Source organism: Argiope bruennichi, chromosome 9 (assembly GCF_947563725.1).
Source record: "Argiope bruennichi chromosome 9, qqArgBrue1.1, whole genome shotgun sequence".
Classification (NCBI taxonomy): domain Eukaryota; kingdom Metazoa; phylum Arthropoda; class Arachnida; order Araneae; family Araneidae; genus Argiope; species Argiope bruennichi.
In genome coordinates, this window is record NC_079159.1 from 114669112 (window position 1) to 114687298 (window position 18187).

General features: G+C 28.8%; 1 protein-coding gene across 2 annotated transcripts in view; it reads left to right on the forward strand.

The window, feature by feature from the left end:
- Positions 1–12387, forward strand: part of LOC129984354 (uncharacterized) — a 96093-nt gene extending 83706 nt beyond the window's left edge. For both annotated transcript variants that reach the window (XM_056094223.1, XM_056094222.1), the window contains exons 8-13: positions 53–121; positions 339–510; positions 3920–4138; positions 4690–4830; positions 6368–7371; positions 10232–12387. In XM_056094223.1, coding sequence (XP_055950198.1) covers positions 53–121; positions 339–510; positions 3920–4138; positions 4690–4830; positions 6368–7371; positions 10232–10933 — 2307 coding nt within the window. In that variant the 3' untranslated portion in view covers positions 10934–12387. The remainder of the gene's footprint in view (positions 1–52; positions 122–338; positions 511–3919; positions 4139–4689; positions 4831–6367; positions 7372–10231) is intronic.
- The last annotated feature ends 5800 nt before the right edge of the window (positions 12388–18187 follow it).

Genomic DNA, 18187 nt, shown 5'->3' on the forward strand with positions numbered 1-18187 from the left:
ATAAATAAAAGCAAAAAGCTATAATTCATAAATTTCATGGCTTGTTTTGCAGGATATTGAAAATACCAAGTCTTTGCTTTCTACATTTTCTTGGTGTGATATTGCTAAACTTCATTTTGAGGTATGCATAATCTTAGTGTTCAACATATAAAATTATATTTAAAAAAATTCTTATGATATTTTTATAGTTATATTTTAGAGATATTTTTTTGAAATGCAGAATAAAATTTTCATATTTAATATTGTCTCTGTATATTATTTTGTAATTATGGAAATATATTTTCAATAATATGTTAGAGTTGACAATTTCATGGTGAAAATGAATTCCTTTTTTTTAGAAAAAGAAATTTGAAATACTCTCTGAGGGCAGCCCAGAGTACCGAAGATTTACTTATTTTGTTCAAAATGAAGATTTAGCCAAACATTTGCTCTGGATTTGTCGGATGACTCATCATTTCCACATGGCCAATCAAAGTAGAGTAGCTGAGTTAAAGAAACTAGAATTGGATGGTAATTTTTACCATAATTATTCTTAATGCATTCTAAACAATACTGATGAAATTATTTATGTAGTTATATAATGAATTAAATAGATTTTAATGTTAACACCAATAATGAGGCTGCAAACTGCTTTGTTATCAAAGTTCCAAGAGACCTAGAAAATTTTATTTTGTCATATTCAGATTCTTCAGAAAAAATGATTTTCCTTCTCCCTGATTTTTTGTCGGGTTCTTGAAATGTCTGTGTATAATTGGCAAGATGTACATATATTTTTATACAAAATCAGGAGAAAATCAATTTGTAACTTCATTTTGCCTCAAGAATTCTACCATTGGAAAGGCAGTGTTGCTACTGCAACATCAATTATTAATAATTTGGTTTTCATGTATCATTATGTAACTATATGTATTTAAAAAAATTTTTGGTATTATTTGAAAAAATTAGATTTCGAAAAAGTTTTATCTATTTCATTGCCACATTGGTAATTTGGAAATTTTTTAATTTACTGAATTGTGAAATTCAAAATGAATTAGTAACATCATAGAGAAATATGTGTTGTATTCTGCATGCCATCAACCAGGGCCATCCATGGGGGGGATGCTATGCACTGGGGCCCTTCTATTGGAGCACCCCAACATGATCAAGAACTAAGATAATGTTCTGAATGGTATGAGAGGGATGGAAGGAAGAGAGGAAGAAATTTAACTGGAACAATTGATGAGTTTTGAAATATACGAAATTTACAGATATATTATAGTTTAATGTAAGTGTGCAACATATTATAAACTTGGAAAATATAAAGGTGTACAATCTAGAAAAATTGCTCTAAACCCTCGTGCAATTTATGCACCTTGCCTATAAGACACTTTTAATTTAATAATTTGTGATGCCACTTCCAGCAATATGTATAGCACTTTTTTTTTGGGATATTTATAATTGTTTATTTTCTGCCTCCACAAAAAGAGAGGAAATTCTAGAAAAGCATTTAAAAATTAATCTTAAACCATTTTGCGACACTCTTTGTGAAGCCAAAATAGGATACGGTTAAAGCAGTGTTGCTTGAAGCATTTATTGATGCAAATATCAATAATACAGCGATATCCCAAGCTAAAAATCTCTTGGATTCAATACAAGAAATGACATTTATTTTATTTTTAATAGTATGGTTTACAATATTGTTCAAAATTAGCGCTACCAATAAACTATTTCAAGTAAAAATACTTGTTCTCGACTGGCCTTTTAATTTAGTCAATAAAATTAAAACTGAAATCCAAAATTTAAGAACAAAATTTAACTTATTTTTAAACAAAGTAAAAGTAATAGCATGTAATTTGAATCTTTCGAAGCATTTTCCTGAAAAACGAATTTGAAAAGAAGAAAAATTATATTTCAAACAGCAGATGATGAAATTATAGAAAACCTGGTTGAGAAATTTAGATGTTATTTTTTAACTCTGTAATTGATACTATTATTGTAGAAGATAGATTTAAAAGTATTTCAAATTAATCACTGATATAAAAACTTTGCAAAAACATGAAATAGAAAAATTTTTCAAAAACTTTGTGACATTTTATAATAATGATGTAGATGAAATAATTGGGTTGCTATGGGATTTCATTTTGAATGAAAGAGATGTAAATAATACTCAACACATATTGCAATATGTACTAATTAATAATTAAAATTTATTTCTAAATGTATTAACTGTGTTAAAACTATTCTTTACTTTGCTAGTTACTATAATAAATGCTGAATGCTTTTTCAGCAAATTAAAATTAATAAAGAATTGTCTTCGGTCAAGCATGTATGCATAACACTTAAATGCATTTGCTATACTGAGCATGGAAAATAAAATTGCAAAAAATTGAAAATTCCCTGAAGTAATTAATAGCAAAAATTAAATAATGTATTAATTAAACGTGCAATAGTAATATGCATTTGTGTTTGTATATATATTTTTTACTTTGCAAAGAATTTAAGGCCCCAAATTCTTTTTTGCAACTGGGCCCCTTCATAGAGAAGGCCGGCTCTGCTGTCAACAATTTGGTTAGTCTAAACAAAGTTGTGCCCACAAGATATTGACATTTTTTTATCTTTATTTTTATTTTTTCAAAGAAGGAATAAGAAATGAGAATACCTAAAATGTTCAGAAATTGGGAAGTTTTACAAATATTTTTGCTTAACCATTTGTTAGTGAAAGCAGTTACTACTGAAAATCCATTGAAATTTGGAATAGTTTGATATATATTGAGCATCCCTTACTGCACCAAAGTTGAAAATATCCAAATTTGATGAAATTATAGGAAAGATCTGATCAATCTGCTCATCAAACTAAGGTTTTTTCTTGTCATTCTCCAAAATTCATTCATGGTTTCTATCCCAGAGATACTTTACTCTTGCATTTTTATCACAGGATATTGTTAAAAAAAGCTTTTTTGATGAAATTGATAGTCATAATTAGTGAAATTAATTTTTGCTCTTGTGGTTTATGAAAAAGCTAACTTATAACAAAGTTTCAGTTTCGATTATTATTATAATTTTCAATACCCTTTTTGTTATTCAAAAGAAAATATTCAACTCTTGTATTTATTCCTTTTTCAACCATCATATCTTTTGTATTGTGTTAGAAAAGCAAGGATTGAATTATTAATATTTAATGTTATTTTGAACTTTTTTAAAATTATTGGCTCGGTATTATAACTGAGTACAGAACTGATTTGTTGTAAGCAAATAAGTATAATAACAGAATTAACTAATTTCATCACATGTCGGATATTTTTTTGTTCAATTGTGAAGTCTCCTGCACTTTCACTAATATTTTCTTAAAGCAATTTTTTTTTGTATTCCTTTTTTCCCCCCCTGAGTTTTGCAGACTTCTAAATTTTTCCGCTCTTTAATAAGAGGGGAAACCTTGTTTAAGCTTTATTAAAATTTCTTTTAATGAGTAAAATTTGAAGTGTTTACTGATAAATTATCATGGTTATATTAGCAATAACCCCTTCAAGGTTTGTTAATTAAAAAAAAAAATTATTGCATTATTAAAGGTACCTAATGAAAGAATTGTCTTTTTCTGTGTGTATTTTTATTATTCATTTTAATAAATTTTGTAACTAATAAATAATAAATTTTTAATTAAATTTTGTCAGTATTTTAACATTATATACAATTTTAATAAATTCATCTCCTCTTTTTTTTTTTTTTTTTTACATTAATTCTTTTGTATTATGAAAGTGGATTATTGCAGTGCTTCATGTAATTGTTGTTTATTGTTTGCATATTGATGTTGAAGAGATTTATGTGAAATAATTCAATAATTACTACATTTTCTAAAGAAGAATGAGGAGTTTGTGTTGCAATTAATACCACTAATTTGACTGACATTGATTTTTATTAATTTGTAGTGAATTTCTGTTATTAGGTGGAAAGCCATATAGAGAAGCTTATATCTATACAGACATATTTGATCAAGCTCGAGAAAAGAAGCAGAATACTTTACAGAAAAGTAAACTAATAAAATCCAAGGTTGAAAATTGCACCATCAATTTCAATGCGACAGGAGACAATGCTACAGTTGAAAAGAGTTTGAAGCCTGTGAATATGAAGATGTCTGGGTGGAATAATTCTAACTGCTTAGAAAGTAAGTTTTGGTTTATGTCTTAAAACTTTTTGCAATTTTTGACTATTGCAATTTTTTTTGCAATTTTTGACTTTTCACAATTTTTGCAATACATCCTCATTAATCAGTAACTCATTTTTTCAAGATATTAGATTTAGAATTTTATTTGTTCCAATCTATACTATATATTTGATTTGAAATTATACAAATTGATCATTCTTGTGGGAAATAAATTGAAAAAATCTATATATTAAATACTATCAGTCTTAAGTGATTTACAATATAGTAAATAATTTACGTTTTGCAGTTTTATTTATTTTAAAGATAAACTTCCGTATTCTTTTTAGTAGTGGAAAAAGGTATCACCCACCATTTATTGCTTAAATTAAAGTCATTGAGAAATAAATATGAAAATTTGTATTTTAATGGAATGAAAGTTTTATTGGATTATCATTAGTATTTATTATGTATAAATGTCAGTGAAAATTATGCTTGATTACCTATTCATTAAGCTGCTTTAATTATTTACTTAAATTTATTAACAATTCCTTTTCCTACACTGGTTTTTGCAGATGGCCAGAGTGTTTCCTCACATCATTCCATGGAAGTTCTACCATTGACTAATGGTTGTAAATTTTCATCAGATATCAAGTATAAAAGCCAAAGTATCCCATGTCTTCCAGATCGTTCCTTGACACCATACCCTAATTCAGGTAATTTTTTTTTTGCAATATAAAATAATAAAAATGCTGATAATGATAAATAAAAATAAAAGCTTGTTCTACACTGTTTTTATAAACATTTTCAGAAATGACAGTTAAATATTTTCACTGCTTTTCATCATGATCTTTCTTAGCTTTTTACATAAGTATGCAAGGCATATTTTATCTAGTGGGAAACCAATCTTTGCTAAATTAAAATGTTATTGCTAAACACAGTTGTATAAATAATAAATGTTGTTCATATAATATTAAATTAGTTAAATATTAGTATCAAACTTCAATGCTTTAGTGTTGGTTTCACGATGACAAAAATTACCATCTGGAACCAGTTTTATGTAATTAAAAATTTTAAATACTTGTTTTTTAAATTATAAGAAATTTTTAAATATTTATGGCAATGTCAAGATATATTACTATGGAAGATATTTGATGTTTGAGAATTTATTAAATGAGTGCGAATTTCAATTTGCATCTTTGTAGTTATTAAAATATTAGTTTGATATAGGCTTTAACTCTAAAAAGTAATTTGATTATTCCCCCCCCCCGCCCCTTCGCCCTAGAAAATATTGTTTGCACTTACTTATGTATACTTATGAATTGCTTTCAATAACCAATTTGTTCACTAAACTTTCTAATTTTTAAAAATTTTATTTGAATTTCTTATGTATAATTTTGTGTTCTTTTGTTGACAAATTAATTTTGTAATAATTTTTTATCTTGTGTTTTTCTGTAGTCTTACAACTGTTTTGTTCATTGATTTCCTGAATGTTCTTTTGAAGAAATTATAATATTAAAAAGATGCAGCATATTTTATGTTCTATGTAATGCTAACTGAATTAAAACATGCCAACAATAAGAATTAAAGATTTACAACAATATTCTTGTATATAATTTGAGACACTTGCTAATATATTATCTTAAATGTCTCTGTTTATAAATTTTTATAAGAAATATTAATCATACAAAGATATACAAACATTTAACTTTCAACAATGAACAGAAGCACATATTTAAAGGCTCGTGCAAATAATAATAATGACCCAAATCTCATTGCAGCAATGAATAGTATTGTTGTAAATTATGAATGAAAATATCTTTTAAAAATTTATTAGAATTATAGGAAAAGTAGATGACAACTAAACTAATATAATTGAGAAGATAATACTAATTTCCTGAAATGTTTCTAGAAATTATTGATGAAAAATGCTAAATTATTGCCAAATTGCTCTAAAATTTATTGTGTTATGTGTGTTTATTGGCACTCTATAGGTGACTGACACCTATATGCTTTTATTATTAGCTGATATATATTTATTTTCTGAAAGGATGACAATTTTAATTCTCTTGCTGAAAAGTGTATCTAATTATTTACTTTAAATGCAATAAACGTTTCTTTCTTGTATTCTATTGTAATATATATGGCATTGATACTTGTGTACTTCTAAAATTTAAATATTCCCATCACCTTTTCCATTGTGTAAAATTGTTATTGTTAATTTCATTTAACAAAAATTATTACTTTCTGTAGTGGACAGTAGCAGTTCCAGCCAGCTGTGGTGTCCAACATCTAATAGTGAATACACCACTCCAACATCTACCTTGATGTCACGAAGTAGTTGCACCTCTAATACAGATAGTACTTGCAGCTCTTTGTCCCTTACAAGTAGCTCAACCCTTAAAGTAGGAAGTAATTCAAGGTGTTCTAATGATGGCAATCATTGGGTGAAATGTGACTCCTTTGAGGAGCTTCCTCTCAAGGACTCGCCTGAAAAAAAAGTGCAGAAAGTGTGCATATCCACGTTTGTTGATAAACATGTCCAAACAGCCAGTGTGTATGATGCTGTAACTCAGAAGTCAGACATTTCACGAAATATTCAATATTCTTCATCATCAAATACCAATGCTCAAGGAAGCGTATTCTATGCCACATCTTCACTTGAGGCACCTTCTAGTAACAAACTCATTGATGTAAAAAGAAGTCCTTCATTTAATGTTTGTTCTCCTCAACATCCAAAGCAATATCCTGTTCTTTTCAACACGTCACAAAAGCCTCACCGTCAGTATACTGCCAATTCCCAGCAATCGCATGGGCGGACTGCAACTCGTATTGGTGTTTCATCACTTAGCCGTGAGCAGAGACTGCCTTTGTCATTGTATGATGAGCGACGCATCCTTGCTTGTGGTTCTGAACCAAACTTATATGCACCTTTGAATGATCGTAGTCACTTAGAAAATGCTGTCCTTTCTTTGAAAACGAGGTGGTTGCAGAGGAATCTCAACAGCCGTAGTGAAATGTGTCTCAATGTTTTGGAAGGGCATGTTCAAAATAACATGAAGACTTCAGCATCTGAATCCAGAAGTCGTCAGCTATCTTTACCAGATGTTTGCAATGAGATGACTGAAGGGGAAGTAGATTTTCCCTGCATTCCTCCTCCACCAGCATATAGAAATGAAATTGTAAATGGATTTGTCTCCTCAGAAGTCGATTCCAGCCCACATCCTCATTTTCCATCGTCTGCTAACAAAGATAAGGTTTGTTTCTGTTTGTGTTATAAATTTTGCATAAAACTTTTGCCTTTATTTTCCTCTCAAAAATTTATATGTGTATTTATGAAAGAATTTCTCTGTCAAGATGTCTAGAGTTAAGTTTAGATTTGCCTTTCTTTTTCAAATTGAAAAGAGAAAAATTTTGATATATATTTTCTAATATATAATTGTTTGTGCAACAACATGCAAATTCTAAGTTAAAATTGGGAGTATACAAGTGTTTCATTATTGAAAATGCAAATTAACTATATTTATTTATTATTTTTAAAAATTTGTTAAATTTTACTAGTAAATATGTATTATCCTTTGTCCCAAATAACAAAATCTAGTTTGAAAAGAAATTGTCTGTTAGTTTAAAAAATAGTTTAGGTTTTGGATTTTATAACAAAAGCGTCAAATAAAACCAATATATTTTGTTATAAGGGTTATATAAGACTAATCAGTTAAGTGTTCATGTGTTTCTAAAAATAAATAATGGATTTCTTAATTTTTGAAAAATATCCTTTGAACAAGAAAAAATGTGACAAATTGTACTATTACAATTATGTTAAGGGAGTTTAAATTTATATTCACAAGTTCCTTTGACAACTAGCTTATCGTTCACTGTGTTAATAGCCTTAAATTATTCATGCCAACTGAATTTGATGAACTACATTTTTTCACACCAAGTGAAAGTACTATTCTGAATTATATTTGCACAAGAAATGTAGAGCAAGCGTTCTTATTAATTAGCTAAGGTGTAAAATCAGTCCGGCTGTGGAAGTTTGGGATTGTATCAAATTTTTATTACTCCTCATTATCTCTTAAAAATGTTGGGCAGACAATCATTGATGATATATATATAAATATCATGGGTATTGAAATTAAATAAGAGTGGTCAAAATTTGGGCTGTGTGGCTAGTTTTTTAGTTTCCTATTTATTATAAATATATTGAAATTATGTTGAAATTACTAAATGAAATTTATATCCAATATGATTTAGTGCTTTATAAATTGATATTTATTAAAGAAACAATGCAAACTTTTTTTACCCCCTCAATGTTTGTCGATTCACTGGCATAAAGAGAACAACTGTCACCCAGGGCATGAGATTACATATTTTTTTCCCCCTTTCATTTTTCTCCTTAATACATAACATATTAAAATTTTGCCCTCATGATGTCTTCTAAGACAGGCACTAGGGTCGCTAAGTCACGATACCTATTAAATAATCATATTTCTGTTATGTTGTATTAATAAAACATATTAAATGAAATATAAGAAATATGTAGATAGCTTTAACTTTTAAATAAAAATTGGTTATTTTTTTTATAAAATTAAAACCTTTATTAAATACTAGTTGATGTTGTATATTTGAATAATAATTCTGTAGAATTAATATTTGGCTTCATTTATATATATATATTACATTTTAAAGGTATTCAGTTTCTTTATTTCTCTGAGAGTATCATTGGTAATATGAGATTTCAAAAATTTGTATTTGAAAGGCCAACATAGAAATTTAAGAAACAAAGTCTCTCTTTATAATGTCAAGAACAGACTATTAATTTATGAGTTCCGTAATTTATAGCAGTTTTGCATGTTTCTTCCAAATATCTGTTTGTAAGAATTCCTTGTAATTAACTAATTCTATGTAAATAATTCTTTATTAATATAGTGTAAATAGTTTCTTATTTACAGAAATATGAAGATAAAAAATAAAAATTACATCATCTATATAGACTATTCTTAATGAAATGTTAATTCATGGTTAATGCAAAAATACAATTCTTCAATTTATCTGTAGGTTTCTGTTTTTTTTTTTTTTTCTTTTTTTTTTCTTTTTGTTTGTTTGTTTGTTTGGTAGATTTCTTAATGTTTCTGCTCTTTTGACAGAGAAAAAATACTGCAATTTTTCACACTGGGATTTTTTATAAACCACAGAGAGAAAATGGAAGGCTCTCTCTGTTGTATGTTCTTTCGCATCCTGTTGGGCAAAACTGTAAAAGCATTGATAAATACCCATGAGAAATAATGTGATCACAAGTCTCAAAAATTTCTTCCACATCTGAATCTTGTATGCAAATTAAAGATGCTTGTGGTTCAATGTCACTAACATTCAAAAGCAAATCATGAAACATCAGTTAAATTATGCCAGCAAAAGATTGTTTTTAAAAAAAAGTGTTATGTCCATGATGTGTCACAAAGGTCCATTGATCATTAAAGAAATGTTTATTAAAATGTGCTAATGAGGCATATAAAAAAGATCTAGCATTCCCCTCATATTTGTTATTCTATATACATGCATTTATAATTGTCCTGATATTATACTTCTTAAAGTGCCCTTGAGTAAGTCGCATGCTATTACTTTTATAAATATTTTGTAATCAGACAGTTGGGTTGTAGTTTTGATAATTTTTTGCAAAATTGAGGATTAAATTAATATTTTATGCATGTCTTCCCTTTGTGCATTATTTTGTGTCGCAATTGTGGATTTCTTTTTTACTTTTTTCCAATTACATCCCTTTTATTGCTGGGCTTTTAAACAGTTACAAGCCACCAAAATAAATATAATTGTTTGAAAAATGTTAAAATATATAAATATATTTATAATGAGAAATTTCTTTATTGGATATTTTTTAATATTTCTCAACTAATTATCTTATTTCAGTACATTAAATTCTCATTTTTATAGTTTAAATGGAGTGGTTAGTAACATTAATTATTAATCAGATTGTGTAATGTATAGAATTTTCTTTTACTACTTTGAAACTTATCAAGGATTATTTACTCTCTCCTTTATTATCATGCTTTCTCTTTTTAACAAAATATTTTTTATTTATTAATTTTTTAAAAAAATTTGCAGTCCAAGAGTCAAAACCCTCATGTAACATCCTCACATCTCTCTGGAAAAGAAAAGGATATTCATAATGGTCAGTCTTCTCCAACAGACGTTCTTGATATCCACCAGCTGAGACAAAGAAGTCGAGACCTTGACCTTCCTCTGATCTCTGCACTCTGCAATGATCGCTCTCTCCTCATGCTTCCCAAAACTGTTCCAACCTGTTCCAGACAAAGGCATCTTGGTAATAATAGTGATCGTACAAGATTCAACCGAACAACCTCTCTTCCCAATGGTGATGGGTTGGATGCCTTGCTTATCAACAGTGGTCGACCTATCAGTTGGCATGTTGATTCCAGCCAGGTTCCTCATTGGTCTGAAATCCCTAAACCATGTTCTTCTTCTTGGGATTATAGCATTCAAACACATACCTCTGTTGTTGAAGAGATTCCCAAACCTCGAACTTGCTCTGTGGACAGTGGAATAAGGACACATATACCATTAAATGATGTTGGAAGAAGAATTCCAACAACATCCCTGCCGCCAACAATTTTGACTTCTTTTGTAAAAACGCCAGTTAAGCAAACTCGAAGTATTCGTGATCAAAGCAGTGTTTCGGACAGCTATAGGTATGATAAGAATCAAATGATACCTATGAAACTCTTAGCAGGGTCATTAGGTAGCATACCTAATGGTCGGCTGTACCAAAAGGGATTATCATCTTGATGTAGGGGAATTCTTAATCAGCTGTGTAATTTTTGTATCAATCAAGAAATTCAAATGAAATATTCATTTTTGTACAATGGCCAGCCATTCAATCAGCACAGGATTCCAGAAGATAGTTGGTATCAACTGAAACAAATCAAACATGGTTTAGTTTCATATGCTATCTTCTATCAGTGTGATCTTGGATAACAGTTGTTCTGCATAGGATTTTGTAAATCTATCATGTCGATTGCTGTTAGTTCTGCAACTATGTATAAAATGAATGGATATTTGGTAGCTTTGATGTTACTAAAAATTTCAGAATGTGTAAGGAATCCATTTGTGTGTAATTTTGCTCAATTATCTTGTGTGTCAGATTTGTATATATTTTATAAAGCCAGTTTTATTATATGTATATTTTTAAATTTTGTAATTTTTAAAAAAAATTGCGGATAAATCATGTCATAAAATGAGCGTGGAAAACTTTAATAATTTTACTTCTTTTGGAATGCACTATCAGGGAATATTTAGTTTCACTTGCAAATATTTGTGTAAAGCACATATGATTTTCAGAATTTCAAGGGTATAGTTTAAAAAAATATATATATTCATTAAAATACCAATAAAATAAAAATGGTGTTTTTAGAATATAAGCATGTTTTTAAATAAGTATTTTATTAATTTATTTAAATATTACAATTTAAAAAATACTCAGTTTTTTCGATTTTTTTTCCTTTTATATTAATAAAAGCATGCTCCATCCATGTAGTTTTTCAATATTTCATTAATAATATTAAATATTTTCAATATTTTTATTGTAAGGAATTTTACATAAAGCATTCAAGTTTAACTTGATAGATTTTTTAAAAATTTATAGCAATTCTGATAATAAAATCAAATACATTATTTTCAAAAATAAATTTTTAATGATTAGGCAGGAGATAGTTCTACCTATTCTTCGATTTTATAACACTCTGATATTCATTTAATAATACTTAAACGAAAATTGAAATTTTTAAATAAAATGGTTTTTAAGTACTGAAAAATGATTTTGAATATCTTTTTATTATAATATTTATCAAATTCTGAAATAAAAGGATATTCACTTGATTGAAATATTATTGCCTTTTGCCAATTAATTCTATTTACTATTTCTAAAATAAATGTATTCCATATTTTTCTTCCATAAATGAATTTGTCATTGAACATAGAATCAGTTTAAATTTAACCAATAATTTATAGATATGGAAATAATCTGTGAATTTATTTATAAGTTAATAATGAAATTAAAAATATGTCTTATCTGAAGTAATTGATGTATTATCTGTCTTTGCAAGTGTGGTGGAGTTTTGTTTCATTTGTGTGTTAGAAGATATTTGTTTTCTTTCTGTGAAATGAGTCATTATGTCAGTGTATATAAGTAAATTTGTTGAAGCACTTATTTTTGTATATTAAATAAAATTATTTTATGATGTTCCCTTATTTCTTTTCTTTTTTTTTTTTGTTCAGTTGTATCATTTGGAAATTTGAAGCACAGATTTTCAGTTTAATAATAAAGTATTTATGTGTAGTTTAATAGCAAAAGGATTCTATTTTAATATATTTTCAATTCAAGTATAGTTCTGCAATACATTAGCAAAGTTGCTGTGTACAGTTTTATCTTTTTCTTTACTTATAAGATGAATTTGTGTTTGTGTGTGTTGGCTCACTACAGGTCAGATCATTTGATCTAGAGCTACCAGATTTGTTATGTACATAAAAATGTGCTCTTGGGGGCGATTTTTTAAAAAAATTTTTAATTAACTAAAATTAAGCGAAATGACAGCTTTTTTCTACGATAACTTCCGAAAATATTTGAGCACAAAAAATTATTTTTACATCATTTTAAAGACCAAAAAAAGTTATCTTTTCAATTTTTTTAAACATATAAATTAAGTTTCTATATTAAATCAAGTAAGAAATATTTAAAATGTATTTTTCAACAATTTATTTCGCACAAAATAATAAAATTTAATGCACACGAGCACATTATGCATGCATGTTAAAAATTTGTTTATTTCAACATGTTGCCATCAAATTGACAAACAGTCAAACTAAAATATTAAGTTCTTATTGCAAATTATAACTAGAAAAGTGTATTTTTCAGCATGTATCTATAAGAAATGAAATAAGCATAAAATATGATATTGTCTAGAAAGATAGGAACAAGAAAAGTTTTCTGTGAACTTTTAAAATATTTATATAATTCAAAAATTCTGTAGAATTTAAGGCACAAATCGTGTGTGTTTGTGATGTACGATGATATATACACATGCATGATATCCATTCTAGTCGGTTTCCAACAATTCCAACCTAATTTCTAAATATTAAATATTGGGCACGTATATATATTAGGGAAATTATCTAAATGAAGTGGGGACTACTATTTTATGCAGTTTGAGTTTATAAATCATATTGTTGAAGAATATAGAAAGGCCCACTTTATTGCGACTTAAACGTAGTGTTATGAAAATATTATAAAAAATGTACGATTTTAGGACACTCCATTGACTGTCTCAAAGAAAATACGCAAATCAGGCATCCGGAGTTTCCCTTAGCTTGAGTAATCTGAAATTTTTGATTGTCCTAAAATAGATATATTCATAATTTAGTTTTAGACGCGTTTTTGTCATTATTATTATTTAGAAGTTGGATTGGCAAGAATATTTCATTGAATATTATTCTTCAGAACCAAAAAATTGTTTAAAATTTAGTTTTTCCAATTTTTTCAGAAGTACATTTATTGACTGACTGAAACAAAATAAAAGATTATTTATGCTTAAATACTTTTGGTAATAAAACTAAAAATTGAATTTTATGGTGAACCAGAGAAATTTTTAATGAATGAATTTGTTTTTTTTTTCGAGATATTGCATACATTATGTAAAAAATTTTTCTATAATCCAAATAAGACTTCAATGCTGAAAGATTGTTTTATGTATTCCTATTTAAAAAAAGAAAACGTTTTTGCATTAATTCAAGTTTGATTACTTATTCTTCCATTTAAAGCTATAGTATGTGTTACATGGTTATCAAAATTTGAAGCTTAAAAATATTTTATTGAAGAAAATATTAAGAGACCAAATTATATAAAATACTGAATTGAAAATTTTAGCAAGCATTAATTCCGGTGAACCAACTTATCGCTTAAGATGATTACTTTTGAAATAAAAAGGTATGATAGAATTCCCATCAGAATTTTAATTAATTGAAAAACAAACTAAGTATTTAGTAATATTGAGGAAAAAGATATGTTCCTTTCGAAACATTATTAATTATGTCTTTAATAAAGTTTTTGAAAGCTTTACTTTTTGATTTTCACTTGAGAAAATGTTTTAAATTTTATTTGTGTAGATCATCATAATTCTCATTCAGTCCAAAGTTTCATATTCTGAATCATTTGATATTGTTCATTTCTTAACCCCATTGTATTTCTCTGAAGTAATGATTTTATTTTCGATGCGTTGTCGCAATCACTTCTGAATAAGTAACAGTTATATTGATAAAAAATATTTATATATAAATCGACATAAAAAGATCATTAGAAAGGGTATTAAGGTTCACTTGGGGGATTTACTTAAATAATGAACTTAACTAGTTTCATTATAAAAGTAGGTGCATTCTCTTATTACCTTGATTTCTTTTATCTACAAATTTTCTTTCTAAACGGACGGGTCTGTTTGTGGCAACCTGTGTTTGATGTCGGTAGATACCAGAGGTAACAAATTGTTACAAAAATCTCTATCCACAAAATTCCGAAAATTTAATGACCATCAACGGGGTCGATGTAGTGGATGTATGGTGACACAATCAGCAGGTCTCGATAACAAACAACAGCATTTATTCGACTCGCTTACACGAACACACAGACGGCAAACACGTAGCCGAAACGTACTCAAGCAATATACAGTTGCACACAAAGCGACCAGACAGCAGGAAGACGGAGACTTCACTTAGCTATTCAAGTCTCTTCAAATGTGTGTAATTCTCCACTGTTTTTTCGCTTTAGCTTTACTCAACTGCCGCTCACTAATATACAAATGGCTGTTCAGCACAATTCGATGCAGCTTCAGTATTTGATTCCAAGACTCTACACACGGCTCAATCATCTAATTGTTTGAGCTCCACTCAACACTTGTGCTTTGCTGGACTGATCAAATGACTTATTATACTACTCTGATTGACTATATCATTGACTAGTTTGGCCTGCTGGCTTTTTATTGCTTCAGAGATAAAGTATAGAAAATTTTCTAAGGGTAGCTATAATTCATTTCCTGTTGGTTCTATCGCCAAAATTCTTGAAGATTCAAGAATCATGCATTTTGTAGCTAAATTCGTCTCCAAGTTTATCGCAAATCGGTCATTGATCCCGGGAGACCCGGTCAGCATCCAACAGAGCTGTCCGTAAAACTATCTTTCTTACATTAGAACAAACTATGCTGAGAAGCAAGATTACAAATTCGTAACAATATACAATTGAATGTCTATCTGTCCTTTCTCGAACCTGTTATAATTCAACATCCCTTGAACGATTCGGAAAAAGTTTGATATCTAGAAGAATTAATTTCATTAAAAAACTAAGACCCTAAAAGTAAAGAGGGAATGGGGCTATGTATTATGTATTTTCTGTAGGCGGTTCAAGGTTACATTTTCTGCGGCGTTAAGCGGCGGTCCGACGACCGGTCCGGACGGCAGGCGGGCCACGTATTCCCCTTTCGACCCCTCTTGCGGTTTTCTGGGGTGCTTTGATGTTTATCCAGTTTATCCAACTAGACAGGCATCAAAGCATCCCAGAAAACCGCAAGAAGGGAACGCGTGGCCCGCCTGCCGTCTGGACCAATCTTGGGACCGCCGCTTTACTGGTACCAGACAACCAGTAACGAGGTAGAAAATGTGACCTTGAACCGCCTACAGAAAATACACAGACTATAATGTTTTAAAGCTTTTCTGTCGTATCATTGGAACATATGGGCGAGCCAAAACTATTCTTACACCATCGATTCTCAGTTTTCTCACGATTATTATTACTTTTGCTGTTTTTGAAATATTAGACCCATTTCATTGTTTAATCGCATCTATCGGTCACGCTTTTGTCAATGTTAAATGGCTGCCTTCTGAATTTTTCACTTTTATTTTTATCACATAGAATAAATATCTTTTAATAACTGGTGTAATAATTTAATTTTTAACACTATCTTTTAAAATTACTGCAATTTCTTTAATTGATTAACCTCGTCTTGTGTCTATTTTAGCATTTTCAAAATTTTAATGCCCTCAATTGATAGATAATTTATCTTTTTTTTTATTATTGAGTTCACTGAATAAGACTTTATTACACTTTACAACGGCTATAAAAGTCATACTTTTTAAAATAGTTCCAATAGAATTTTCTTTTAGCCTTGTATCTGTAATTAAAGAATTTTGGTCCCTTGCTTTACTTCTTTCAAATCTAGAATTTTTGCACCTCCCCTTTCCTATTAACCATTACAACCACATCATCAATTGGACTGCGGTGGTATTCGATTTGTCGAAACAAATCAGTGTTTACAGATCTTTCTTTTTTCAGACTTTCTAAAAATAAAACCAATGCTACTTCGATGTGTCTTGTCATACAACGAATCGTTACCCACAAGATCGAGATTCATGATGTCTTCGGTTGAGGATCGGTTCCGATAATTGCTCCGATTAACGTTTCGTCGCTTTTGCTTATTCAGAATTTCGTTCGTTTCTTTACAAATCCATTTAGCAATTAAAAAATGTAATAACATTTGACCCGAAACTGGGCTTTTGTTGTTATTGCTGACTGGATTATTTTATGCTTTGGAGAAATAAAGAATAAATACAATTAACACATTAAATACAAAATAGGAATGTTTGAATAAGAAGAATTTGACTGTTCTTGAATTTATTAGTCACTTTTGGCGACCAGCCAGTTCTCCAGAGATATTGGTTATAATGAATTTCAGTTATGTCGCTTAGACAATTTCATGATTCAGCTAAATCGTCAGATATTAAGGTCGTGTTATTTTGTCTTACGTATGTTCTCTTCGTTATGTACACGAACTTTCTCATCGAGATCAGTCCAATGACGGCATAGCATTATTAAAAAGGTGAATGCCCGGTTCATCTATCAAGGAAGAGGAACATGAATTGCATGAAAAAGCTTACGGGTTCTGCACCCTGGCTGTGTTCGTAATTAGCATTATTCAGTAATCATTTGACTGATGTGCACTTTAATAATGAATTATTTGTTGAAGTTGATATGGTTACCAACTATAAAGGGAGCCTCCATCTGGCTAACAACGAGGTCTTTAAAAATCACTTATACAATCATGAGCGAAATTCAGAAATAATTTTGAAGGAGTCGATCATATCTATTATACATTTATATTTCGTTTTTATAATTGCTCATATCCAATGCATTGAATATTTATTAAAATTAACAGTGAGGATTTAATCATATGTTTATCGGAAAGAGAAGTTAAACGTATTTGAAATTCGTAAAGTTATTACTATTAAAGATAGTTGATTATCTATTGAAAATATTGCAAGGAAAAATGCTTTTAAATTTCTCTTGGATGGGTATTAATGGTTGGAAACATATTATGATTAAGGAAATAATAACTTTTGCTACTTTTTTTGCTTTAAATTTAACATTTGCCTGCAACTAAGTCACTTTTCCATAAATATATAAGTATTTGCTTCGAGGTAAACAATATCCAGTTTCCTCCTTTGAATTAAAAAAAAAAATCTGATTTTTATTAAAACTTTTATGGGCTCTTTTCCTTACATTACTTATCTTATTAATTGAAATTTTCAGAAACAAATTCTTGAATCAAAATCATACTATTCTGAAATTTTTTGTATGCCTAGAATCAATCTTTAAAGCCGCAAAACTCCTTACCTTTTTTTTCGAAAACATCTTGCCTAAAAAACTGAACTTTTCAAATTCGCCCCAAAAACCTTTTGAGAATTTTATTTAAAAATGTTTCGTTTATGCTGGTTTCGAAAGATTTTAGAATCTATTGTTTCCCGTTCCGTTCTCTAAACATGAACTGCTACATGAGTTTCCAATTTACAAACGAAAAAAAATAAAATAACGCCTTTATATTTTATTTATCTACTTCGGAGTCAAACAACGCTGTAAAAGGAAATGATGTGTGCATTTTTGTTCTTTTTGGTGCTTTGAAAACAACTGCAATTTTGAATTTATTATTGTGAAAGAGAATGAAAAGA